The following is a 12,012-nucleotide window of genomic DNA, read 5'->3' as shown; positions in this document are numbered from 1 at the left end:
CCATACGTGGTCTAAACTTCCCAAAAGACTGTGCGTTGGACATGAGCAATTTGCACACTGGCATACCTACCCATGGTGCATTGCACTGTGCTTTGACACAAGTGCTCTAGGTGAGTATGCACAGCACCCATGCAAGGCACCAAGTATACACCTACTTTGGCTTTATGCCGACATAACTTGCGTAGGCAAAAGTTTGTAGGTTAACATGCCCTTCGATACAGCACGTCTCCAATTCCCTTCAGATGAACAGGAAACTATGACTGTTGCTCAGTCCGAGTTTTGGGCCAAGGCCCCCTGCTTATGGAGCATTCCAGAAGGCTCAGTTTCCAAACCTAAATACGTCTAAGGCCGCAGTGGCAGTGAGAAGGTGGGGGTAAGCCCCTCAGCATCTCCAAGGTCCCAAGGCGGTAGGATAGATATTCAGAAAGCAGTGGTACGTCTAAATACTAATCATAGACCTGCTTTATGATAATACCTACTACCGCGTGACCCCCATACCATGGCCCATTCTCTTCCAATGTAAAGCCACCTGGTAGGCAATGAGATATGCCCGCCAGGGCATGGATAATTGATGCTGCCCTTCAAGAGATGCTTAGGAAGGGAGTAGAGGGTGTTGCAAGAAAAGCACTACCTTTCTTATTTAAAGTACAAATAGAAAGAAAAGCTTAATCTATACCTTTTAGGTGAGACACTCCCAAGACTCAAAACAGGAATGGCCTTGCTTCTTATACATAATCATTACTCAAGCTGGAGTGGCTGCACAGTATGTATAGCCAAACTGGATCAGACCAACGTAACCCAGTTAGCCCAGTAACCTGTCTTCTGATGGTGGCAAATGCCAGGAGCCCCAGAGGGAATGAATAGAACAGGTAATCATCAAGTGATCTACTCCTGTTACCCATTCCCAGCTTCTGGCAAACAGAGGCTAGGGACACCATCCCTGCCCATCCTGGCTAATAGCCACTGATGGACCTATCCTCTATGAATGTATCTAGTTCTTGTTTGAACCTTCACAACATCATCTGGCAATGAGTTCCACAGGTTGGCTGTGCGTTGTGCGAAGAAATACTTCTTTTTGTTTTAAACCTGCTGCCTAGTAATTTCATTTGGTGACCCCTACTTCATGTGTTATGAGAAGGAGTAAATAACACTTCCTTATTTACTTTCTCCACACCAGTCATGATTTTATAGACCTCCATCCTATCCCCCTCATTCGTCTCTTTCCCAAGCTGAAAAGTCCCAGTCTTATTAATCGCTTCTCATACAAAAGCTGTCCCATACCCCTAATAATTTTTGTTGCCCTTTTCTGAACCTTTACTAGTTCCAATATTTTTTTTTGAGATGGGGCGACCACATCTGCACACAGTTGCCAGTTTGGATGAGGAACACACACTATCTCTGGGGGCTCAGCACTTCCTTAGTTGGCTAAATTAAGTTGCCAGGTTTGAAAACATTTCTCCCCTGGACTTAGACTGTCTCAATTTCCACCTGAATTCACAAGGGAAATACTGTTCATAGTCTCTGGGGTTTTGTAACTTCATGGGCAGAGTGATCAGTGATGCAGAGGTTCCCAATGGCATAAAGTCCAGCTAGTTAGAGCTGGAGTCAAACTCGCAACAAATACGCTGTGTTACAGCCATCAGCTGCAGGGTGGCATGCTGCCAAGAGATGAACAAGGCAAGCCTTACCCTGGAATTACTCGCCAGTACTCTATATTGCAATGAATTTACTTTCAAAATCTATACAAATATAAATGAACTGATTTCTTTTCCTTACTAGTTTTTCCCCTGGCTCCAGTCATGCTGCTCCTGCTCTGTTGTGACTCACAGGATGGTACAGAATCTAGATTTGGGATTCTGGCTCTGCTGCTGGTTGATTTGTTGCTGCAGGCTCTCCTTCTCCTTCATCAAACTCTCTATCCGCTCTTCCAGCTTCCTCACTTCTCCTGTCCATTTCTGAGGAAGTACAACAGCACAGTCACTGTGTCTGAGAGCCACTGCACAGCAGCTACGGGCTAGATTCAGAAAGGGACTTAAGTACCTAACTGCTTCTTTAGGTGCTGAAGTCCAACATTTAGGTACCTCTGCCATTCACAAAATTACCATTCAGCTGCCACCTAATCCTTAAGTTTCTCCTGGTGGGCATGTGCAGTGCTAGCTAATTAATGAGCTGTTCTGAGCCTTAGGTCATGCCTAATCCCCAGTGCGCTTCTCACACTAGCTTGCATGCAGGGCCTGATGTGGGAGTTGTGCTGTGAGCATGGCTAGCCTGCACAAAGGCAGCCAGGAGAAAGAGCAGGTGTGTGTCTCTGTCCACCTGGCCCCCGGGCTACCCACTAGCCCACTTACCTGGGCTGTGGGAGAGCCAGCTTTGAATCCCTATGCTTGCAGCTTTGGAGTCCTCACTACTAGGCTATTGGGGGGTGGGTCTCTCTCCCCTATTGAGGCTGTTCTACTGTGTATAACTAATAAATGGTCATTGGAGCGAGGACGTGAACCTGACTCTCCCACCTCCATGCCCAACCCAGAGGGCTAGTGGCTGTGAGGGGGTCACTTATTTTTCCCAAGGAAGGGCTGACCTGACTCAGGCACCTACCTCCAGGAGAGGGTATATGGCTGAGAACCCTCTGCAGAGACAGGCACCACACCCTGCCTGTCAGGTGCCTAAGACCCAGATCAAGGGGAGTTAGGCACCTAAGTACATTTGTGGAACTGAACCCTAAGCCTTGCCCCTTTCCTCAGCATTTCGTTCCTGGCTAGCGTAGGCAGATCCTGTGCTGGCTTTTGTGAATCCCTCTCTTAGGCCCTACACTCCCTATGCACTGCATGGGGAAGTATGGGGTCTATCTTAGGGCTGTGAATTCCACTGGATAGCAGGGCACCCAGGAGTTAACCTTGTCACACAGTATTACAATGCCTGCATCTCCTTTGTGAATCTAGCCCTAACTCCCTTGCCACATCCGTGGGCTCATTCACTGCATGGTGAACACCTGCGAGCGAAGCTGCTACTCTGCAGGTTCATTACAGCTGAGATTCTAGCAGGTGACTTGCCAGGTTTGGGTGTAGTGTTAACCAACCTCTACACCAGCACTTATAAAAGCAGGGAGCAAGGCTACAAGAGCTTTTGAGGAAAGAAAAAAAAACAAAAAATCCAGCCACTTCTGCCTGTAGGATAGGGATTGCTTTTTGCAGACACGGAGTCCCTCCCTTCTGTACGTGGCCAAACAGTGCATCTGTGACTTGTTTTATTAGTACCTATGTGATAAAAATAATAGCCTTGAACTAAACATGAGAGCACAAAAAGAAAGGCAGCGGGACGGCATGGACCCAAAGCAAAATATCAGCCTACACAGCTTAAAATGAGGCTAGTGCCTCCCTGTAATCAGAGGAGCCTGCTAGGGGAGGTAGAGTGCAATCACCCAGCTTAGAATTCAGCCAGGACACCTGGCAAAAACACTTGCAAAAATGCCAGTGTTTGTGACGGCCACACCAGTAGCCTTGCCTGTTGAGTGTGAAAAGCTCTGTGCTGGAGCCTTGAGTCAGGGGGAGCAGTGAAGAAAGCTGGTGGTACAAAAAACCTTAAAAGAATATGAAGGTGACCCTCTTGCTAATGATGAAAGTAAATTTCTGGAGGGGTTGGGGGAATCTACATTATAGAGCATTCCTCTCCCCTTAGCCCCTCAGAGGCAGGCTAGAGAGACCCAGCAGGAGCAGTGCCTTTGACATGAGATTAAGAGAGCATTGGCACACAGGGCAGAGAAATGGCTAAGGAGAGTCAGACAATGGTCAGCACACAGGACATCTGAAGACTGGAGCGATAAGGGTAAGCAGCAGGATACGGACCCTGGACTTCAGGAAAGCAGACTTTGACTCCCTCAGGGAACAGATGGCCAGGATCCCCTGGGGGACTAACATGAAAGGGAAGGGAGTCCAGGAGAGCTGGCTGTATTTCAAGGAATCCCTGTTGAGGTTACAGGGACAAACCATCCCGATGAGTCGAAAGAATAGTAAATATGGCAGGCGACCAGCTTGGCTTAATGGTGAAATCCTAGCGGATCTTAAACATAAAAAAGAAGCTTACAAGAAGTGGAAGGTTGGACATACGACCAGGGAAGAGTATAAAAATATTGCTCGGGCATGTAGGAAAGATATCAGGAGGGCCAAATCGCACCTGGAGCTGCAGCTAGCAAGAGATGTCAAGAGTAACAAGAAGGGTTTCTTCAGGTATGTTGGCAACAAGAAGAAAGCCAAGGAAAGTGTGGGCCCCTTACTGAATGAGGGAGGCAAGCTAGTGACAGAGGATGTGGAAAAAGCTAATGTACTCAATGCTTTTTTTGCCTCTGTTTTCACTAACAAGGTCAGCTCCCAGACTGCTGTGCTGGGCATCACAAAATGGGGAAGAGATGGCCAGCCCTCTGTAGAGATAGAGGTGGTTAGGGACTATTTAGAAAAGCTGGACGTGCACAAGTCCATGGGGCCGGACGAATTGCATCCGAGAGTGCTGAAGGAATTGGCGGCTGTGATTGCAGAGCCCTTGGCCATTATCTTTGAAAACTCGTGGCGAACGGGGGAAGTCCCGGATGACTGGAAAAAGGCTAATGTAGTGCCCATCTTTAAAAAAGGGAAGAAGGAGGATCCTGGGAACTACAGGCCGGTCAGCCTCACCTCAGTCCCTGGAAAAATCATGGAGCAGGTCCTCAAAGAATCAATCCTGAAGCACTTAGAGGAGAGGAAAGTGATCAGGAACAGTCAGCATGGATTCACCAAGGGAAGGTCATGCCTGACTAATCTAATCGCCTTTTATGATGAGATTACTGGTTCTGTGGATGAAGGGAAAGCAGTGGATGTATTGTTTCTTGACTTTAGCAAAGCTTTTGACACGGTCTCCCACAGCATTCTTGTCAGCAAGTTAAGGAAGTATGGGCCGGATGAATGCACTATAAGGTGGGTAGAAAGCTGGCTAGATTGTCGGGCTCAACGGGTAGTGATCAATGGCTCCATGTCTAGTTGGCAGCCGGTGTCAAGTGGAGTGCCCCAGGGGTCGGTCCTGGGGCCCGTTTTGTTCAATATCTTCATAAATGATCTGGAGGATGGTGTGGATTGCACTCTCAGCAAATTTGCGGATGATACTAAACTGGGAGGAGTGGTAGATACGCTGGAGGGGAGGGATAGGATACAGAAGGACCTAGACAAATTGGAGGATTGGGCCAAAAGAAATCTAATGAGGTTCAATAAGGATAAGTGCAGGGTCCTGCACTTAGGATGGAAGAATCCAATGCACCGCTACAGACTAGGGACCGAATGGCTCGGCAGCAGTTCTGCGGAAAAGGACCTAGGGGTGACAGTGGACGAGAAGCTGGATATGAGTCAGCAGTGTGCCCTTGTTGCCAAGAAGGCCAATGGCATTTTGGGATGTATAAGTAGGGGCATAGCGAGCAGATCGAGGGACGTGATCGTTCCCCTCTATTCGACACTGGTGAGGCCTCATCTGGAGTACTGTGTCCAGTTTTGGGCCCCACACTACAGGAAGGATGTGGATAAATTGGAAAGAGTACAGCGAAGGGCAACAAAAATGATTAGGGGTCTAGAGCACATGACTTATGAGGAGAGGCTGAGGGAGCTGGGATTGTTTAGTCTGCAGAAGAGAAGAATGAGGGGGGATTTGATAGCTGCTTTCAACTACCTGAAAGGGGGTTTCAAAGAGGATGGCTCTAGACTGTTCTCAATGGTAGCAGATGACAGAACGAGGAGTAATGGTCTCAAGTTGCAATGGGGGAGGTTTAGATTGGATATTAGGAAAAACTTTTTCACTAAGAGGGTGGTGAAACACTGGAATGCGTTACCTAGGGAGGTGGTAGAATCTCCTTCCTTAGAGGTTTTTAAGGTCAGGCTTGACAAAGCCCTGGCAAGGATGATTTAACTGGGACTTGGTCCTGCTTTGAGCAGGGGGTTGGACTAGATGACCTTCTGGGGTCCCTTCCAACCCTGATATTCTATGATTCTATGATTCTAAGGGAAGGGGCCTGGGGAGCGAGTGAAGATGGGGCGATGGGTGGGGCCCAGAACCAGCCAGGGCAGGATGAGGGGGGAAAGAAGGCAGGCACATCTGAACTGAATTTGCTGATGGCTGGAGCAGGGGTTGGGGGCGATATGGCCTGGGCGATCCATTCTTTCTGCAGGCTACAGCAATAACCCTCATCCTGCATATGGGTCAGCAGTATCCCTAACCCCAACCCCTACTCTCATCCGACGGGTAGACCAAGCGGTAACCCTAAACCTAGCACTAGGGCTAATGCTAACCCTAAAGCTAGGCTGAGAGGTGACCCTAACACCAGCCCTAACCCAGTGCCTAGGCTGAATGCTTTCTCTAACAATAACTTTCATTTAGGTTTGAATTTAACCCTAATGCTAATCCTGGGTGTAGGGTGACCACTGTTCTTTACTCTGACCCTAACCCAGTCCTAACCCTAACCCCACACCTGACCCTAACACGAGACCTAGGCCAAGCAATACCAATCCCTCTACCCTGAGCAGTCACCCTAACCTAACCCTAAAACTAGACATTCGCTCGAAAGTAACCCTAGTCCCAAACCTAGCATCAGGCATCGGCCAAGCAATAACCCCAAACCTAACCCTAACCCTAACTCGGGCCTACTCTTAAACCAGGTTTAGGTGTAGGCCAAGCAGTAACCCTAAAGATATTCCTAACCCTAAATCTAGACCGAGAAGTAACCGGAAGCTAAAGTTACCCTAACACTGCATACACTGAGCAGTAACGCGCTAACCCTCACCTGAGAAGTAACCCTAATTTGGGCCTAACTTTAACCCTAAGCCTTGGCAGAGCAGTAACCTCACCTGATGTAAAGTATCCCCAGCCCTAACTACAACTTAGGCCAAAACCTAAACCTAGCCTGAGCCTTAACCATAAAGTTACAGTCAATCTAATGCCAACCCGATCCCTAACCCTAACCCAACCCTAGGCCTTAGCGAATCTGCCATATTTCATCTCAGAGGTGGCTGGATTTCAGCGGTGCGGGAAGCAACTCTACTATAGGTAAGTAAAGACTGGAATATATAGTTACATTTTACAGGTTAAATTAATAATACTATAATAATTCAAGATCATTATCATTGTATCCATTCACAAGTAATGGCACCAAACCAGAACTCAGTGATGGACAACTTTGCCAAATGAAGAGTGATCATTTTATTATTACTTCTAATCAAAATTTGTTCGGCACTTCGGTGGAAGTGGGGAGATGGCTACATTTTCTGGAGCTACATTAAACAGTGATTTCTTGGATTCTCAGCATTATTTTCCACTGTGTGTATTTTTGCTCCTAACCTTTCTGTGAAATTGTGGTGTTTAGGAATTGGGTGGCATCCCTTTAAATAGTCTGTGAGCCGTCTAATGGTGCTCACTGTCTTCTGTCTCAGAAACCACCAGGACCTTGAAGATCAGCAGTGTGTGTCTTTAGCTGGGCTAGCTGGCCGGGGCTAGTTAATAACCACGGTTGTTTGGACCCCGCTGTGCCCATGTGGGTCCTTTACATGACATATGTTCTGTAAGGGCCAAAGACGACAAACGTGGACAAATACAAGGGACAAAGTGGGTATCGGAAAGCACTGTGATCAAGTCTACTGAGAGAGAGAGCCAATGAGGGAAGGCGTGTGTGTAGACAGACAGACAGACAGACAAAGAAAGAAAGGGTCTGGGGATCAAACCATCTCCCCATGGCTTTGCCTAGGGCCTGTTGGTGAGAGCGGAGCCACAGATGGGTGGAATTCAGCCTTACACTGACTCTGCTCAGGGGTGAATCCCACCTTGGATCCCTTCGGCATGGGGGGCTGCAGTTCCCCCTCCAGGGCAGGCTGCAATAGCATGGCTGGGTGCAGCTCAGGCTCACCCTGTAGTTAGCAGCAGTTTGCTGCCTTGCTGTATTAGCGGCCCTTGCATGCCAGTTACCTGCCTGCACCACTCCTGGATGGCGCTCCCTGAGAGTGGTCCCTGGATGCTGCCATCCCGGCGCAGGTACACTTCCCCCTGGTCCGTTTCATAAAGCAGCAGCTCCCCTTGCTGTCTGGGCAGATGAACGCTTAGCCGGATCACCTTCAGGAAGATACCGGTGTCTTCTGCTTTGACCACAGGGATGAAGGTCAGGGTGTAGGCGTCAGGGAACACCTGCGGCTTGAACCCTTTCAGAAGGGAGTCGATGAGCAGGCGGATGCGGTCCTCCTCTTTGTGCCCACACCTGACCCCATTCACGAAGCCGCTGTCCTCCACCCCCACGAAGAGGCTGCCCCCTTCGCTGTTGAGGAAGGCACACACATACTTCCGGACGTGGTGTTTGAGGGTCACACTCAGGTATTCCCCCCCACCCCGCTTGAACTCCACGTTCCTGGTCTCACTCCCCATGAAGGCTCCATAGAACAAGCGCTCCTGGCCCACGATCTCCCTCCGAACAATGGCGCTGTCTGACCTGGTGCCGCTAAGAAACACTGCTGGCCGCTCTGCCAGCTTCTGGGCTGGAGGGGGGCCCTTCCAATAAGGGCTGGGCTGGGCTTCCTCGGACCCCCGCAGCCTGCTCTTGCCAGACTGCAAACGCCCCAGCACGGGAGACTCTGGGGTGCTGACACCAGCCACCTCTGTGTCACTCTGTGCAGAGGCAGAAAGACTAAACGTCACATGCATGCGGAGACAGCGCAGCGTGGGGGCAACATGGACGACAGCTGCCAGCATTATAACAGCGCAAGGGCTCTAGTTGTAATAATATTCAGGCTTTAAAGCACATGGGCCCTTTTATTTAATTGCAGTCCGGCTGCAGCAAGTGACTATGCTCAGATCTGCCCCCGGTGAGAATCACCAGCAGAGCTACACGCTTCTTACTGCACCTTGTACTCCTGTCAGAGCAGCCCAGTGACAGGCGAGGGCGCTGGAGCCTATGCCGGCTTGTGCAGCATCCACAGAACCATTTACTTCATTCTCCCCCTTGTCCCTGGGCAAACCCATTGAAGGCCTGGGGGTTCCATACTGCGTCTTTGTAACTGGTGCTGATGTGTGAGGAGGAAAAGAGCCCAGCCTGACTCCCAGGTCCTGGGGGTGCTGACAGTGCTGGCAGTTCAACAGCTCGTCTTTTTAGCAGTAGACTGAGCATGCCTGAGCTGGAGTCAAGGAGAAAAAACAAATATGGAGCCCGTGATGCCATTCTCAGTCACACATCAGAGCAGAACTGCAAATTACTATCCCGGATGCAGGAACCACTGGGTGAAATTCTCTGGCCTGTGTTCTGCAGGGAGTCAGGCTGGATGAGCATAGTAGTACCCACTGGCCTTAAAAATCAATGAAATTCTGCCCTGAAATCAATGGAGATGCCCATTGTGTAAGTCAGTCCACGTCACACAGTCGTATCTCCCTGGACACTGCCAGGTCCTTCCCTGCCAGGTTTTCCAATGCATTGGTTACTTGACTGCTCCTGCCAATTCCCCTGGGATCTGAGAGTCAAGCTGGACTCTTTCCGTCTCGCACATTATCATCTGTATTAAAGGTTCCACGGGGCCAAATTATATACTTGGTAGCACAGGGACAATCCTCATTGTCTCCTAATCATGCCCCAAGAGAGACAGCCCCAGGGCCTTGGCTGGACTTGCCCAAGTCGAACGGATTCCTGAACATGCAAACAGTTCTGTTGATGGTGCACAAGAAGGAACGGACTCCAGCTTGTCTCTTTTAGCTGTGCTGTCTCCTCAAGGCTAACAGGAGGGGGAATGTAGTAACAATTTAGTGATTAAAAAATGGTCAGCAGCTCTGACTCTGTCTATGCAGAGGGGGTGAACCCCCCATCCCTCGGGCAGAGGGCAGCACAAGGCCTGGCCAGCGCAGTCCCTTAACAGGGCTTAAAAGGGATTAGGTGGCACAAGGATCTCGAGCAGAGGGGTGGATGTCACCTTTGACTGCACTGTATCTCGATGTGTCCTCTCTCAGCGCATCTCCTAGACACAATGGTTGGAGAGAAGCTATCCCAGGGTGGATGACCTCACGAGCTGGCCAGACCGGGAACCCAGCACTGGGGTCGATGGGGAAGCTCTGCCCCATTCCAGGGTCAAGCCAGGAAGGCGGCATTGCCACAGAGCAAACCATGGGGCTCAATAATCATGCAGGCAGTGCCGATTGCTGGGGCATTCTGCTTCTTAGAAGCTCACTCACCTGCTCGAGCCCATGGGATGAGGTAGCTCATCTCTTGGAAGGAGGGAGTAACAAAGCGCCCAGCTCCTCCTTGTCCTGCTGCCCTGGTGATCTCAGTACCAAGAGGCAGCATGTCCAGCCCTGTCCAGCCTGCCCCACTGGCCTTCGCTGTCACCCCGCTAGTGTAGTGCATTGTGCCTGTCCTGACACAATGCCTGGGCTTACCTCTTGGCACTCCTTAGCGCTGGGCGAGGCTCTCTTGCTTTCCTCCACCACCAGGGTTTTCCCTTTCATCACTAGCTCCCTGAGGAGATGTTGCTCCATGTCCGAGGCAACCTGGAGCTGCTTCAGGATGTTCTCCAGGCTCAGCTCAGTGGCCACCTGCACCAAGGCGTAGGCCCGTCTCGGTTTCTTCACCACTTCTATGTCGTGCCGCTGCAGGGGGAGGTTGGCGGTGCCCAGAATGTCCTTCAGCATGCTGCAGAGAACCTCTTGCGAGTACCTGGGGTTCAGGTTCCTAATACACAGTGTGTAGAGGTGAGTCGGGCACGGGAGTGCCTCCTCTACAGGCCCTGCCAGTGGCTCCCCTGTTGTCTCTTCCATAGTTTCCTCCGGTGACTCATCCATTGCTCAGAGTCCCATCCAGCTCCAGTGCCAGTAGCTCCCTGGTCCCTGTCTCCAGTAGTAACGGTGCTCCAGTTCCAGTGGTTCAGGCAACAAGTCTAGCAGTGGCTCTTTTCCATCGTGCTGCCTCTGTGCTTTGCTGCTGGCAGGGCTGCTGGTCTGTGGAGCGCCATGATAAACCCAAAGGCACCTTTCTGCCTGCAGGAGCCTGTTGTGGCTGCAGCCCCTGCACAATGTTATATTCTGCAAGGAACGAGCCAGGGAGAGAGCAGATCCTTCAATTCAGCCCTTGACTGCATAGCTAGGCTCAGAGATTCCTTGTTGCCGGCCCTGGAGTAGAGCCAGTGCGGGGTGGGGGAGTGTCACCCCCAGCGTTAGCAGCAGGGTCCAGACAATCTCCTGCAAACCTGCAAAATAGGAGCAAGTCAGTGCAGAGCTGCTGGCAAATGGGCCAGCACTGATCTGTGCAGAGTTGCGCCTTCGGTCTCATCAAAGGGAGAAAGCAAAATGCCCAGACCTCTGTCGTGCAATAGCGCCCAGGAGAATATGCAGTCCCCAGGTGTTTCACTCCTACCTGGTCAGTGCACTGAGGCGATGGGGAGGAGTTGAGGGCTACTAGGAGGAGGCTGAGGATGGCAGGCTGGGCTCCTGCCTGTCCAATTGCCCTGGCAGCATAGTGCCCTCTTCCCCGCCCCAGGGAGTGCAACGGGCAGGGACAGAGGCAGCGTGGCACAGAGCTCCCCAGGAGCCTGGCAGCGCCCTGCTCCTGCCAGTAGGCTGCCCAAAAGCCTCATCCCAAGATCCTGCCATGCCCCACCCTGAGTGTGCAAGGGGGCTGGCTCCCTGAGCCTGGCATGGCATGAGCACAGCAGTGACCGGCACAGCCGCCCACCTGGGCGCCACATGCCCTGGCCTGCGTTGAGCAGATAGTGCTTGGGATGGAGAACAAACGCAGCTTAGCGTATCCCTCTGCCTCCCACCACCTGTTCCCCTTGGCTGGGTCCCCAGGGTCCCCTCTGATCCCCAGATGTGGGCCTTCCATCTCCTCCTTCCCAACTGCTCTCTCCCCCGTCGTGACGCCCACTGTCCTCCTCACGCCTCTGATGCTGGGTCCCCCGTCCTGTCCCCCGCTCCAGTCCTGCTGCTGCCCTCACTGACCCCTCACCCTGGGGCGGGAATCCCACTGCGGGAGGGGCTCTGTGATAC

At 51.2% G+C, this 12,012-nt stretch overlaps 1 protein-coding gene across 1 annotated transcript; it reads right to left on the bottom strand.

Annotated features, from left to right (window-relative positions):
- Positions 1-1,823: 1,823 nt before the first annotated feature.
- On the bottom strand, positions 1,824-11,038 carry SLFNL1 (schlafen like 1). Its single transcript, XM_038377352.2, has 3 exons — positions 10,408-11,038; positions 7,966-8,655; positions 1,824-1,955 (listed from the first exon to the last, which is right to left on the bottom strand). The coding sequence occupies exons 1-3, from the start codon at positions 10,807-10,809 to the stop codon at positions 1,824-1,826; spliced, it is 1,224 nt and encodes a 407-aa protein (XP_038233280.1). The 5' UTR covers positions 10,810-11,038.
- Positions 11,039-12,012: the final 974 nt, after the last annotated feature.

Source organism: Dermochelys coriacea, chromosome 19 (genome assembly GCF_009764565.3).
Source record: "Dermochelys coriacea isolate rDerCor1 chromosome 19, rDerCor1.pri.v4, whole genome shotgun sequence".
Lineage (NCBI taxonomy): Eukaryota > Metazoa > Chordata > Testudines > Dermochelyidae > Dermochelys > Dermochelys coriacea.
The sequence above is the reverse complement of the archived record's forward strand: the minus strand, read 5'-3'. Positions and strand labels throughout refer to the sequence as shown.

Excerpts from the sequence above, each read along its gene's own strand:
- SLFNL1 (XM_038377352.2), bottom strand. The coding sequence starts at position 10,809 with ATGGATGAGTCACCGGAGGAAACTATGGAAGAGACAACAGGGGAGCCA. Across the intron at positions 8,656-10,407 it reads GCGCTAAGGAGTGCCAAGAG|AGTGACACAGAGGTGGCTGG; the intron begins GTAAGCCCAGGC and ends GCCTCTGCACAG. Across the intron at positions 1,956-7,965 it reads TCCAGGAGTGGTGCAGGCAG|AAATGGACAGGAGAAGTGAG; the intron begins GTAACTGGCATG and ends GTACTTCCTCAG.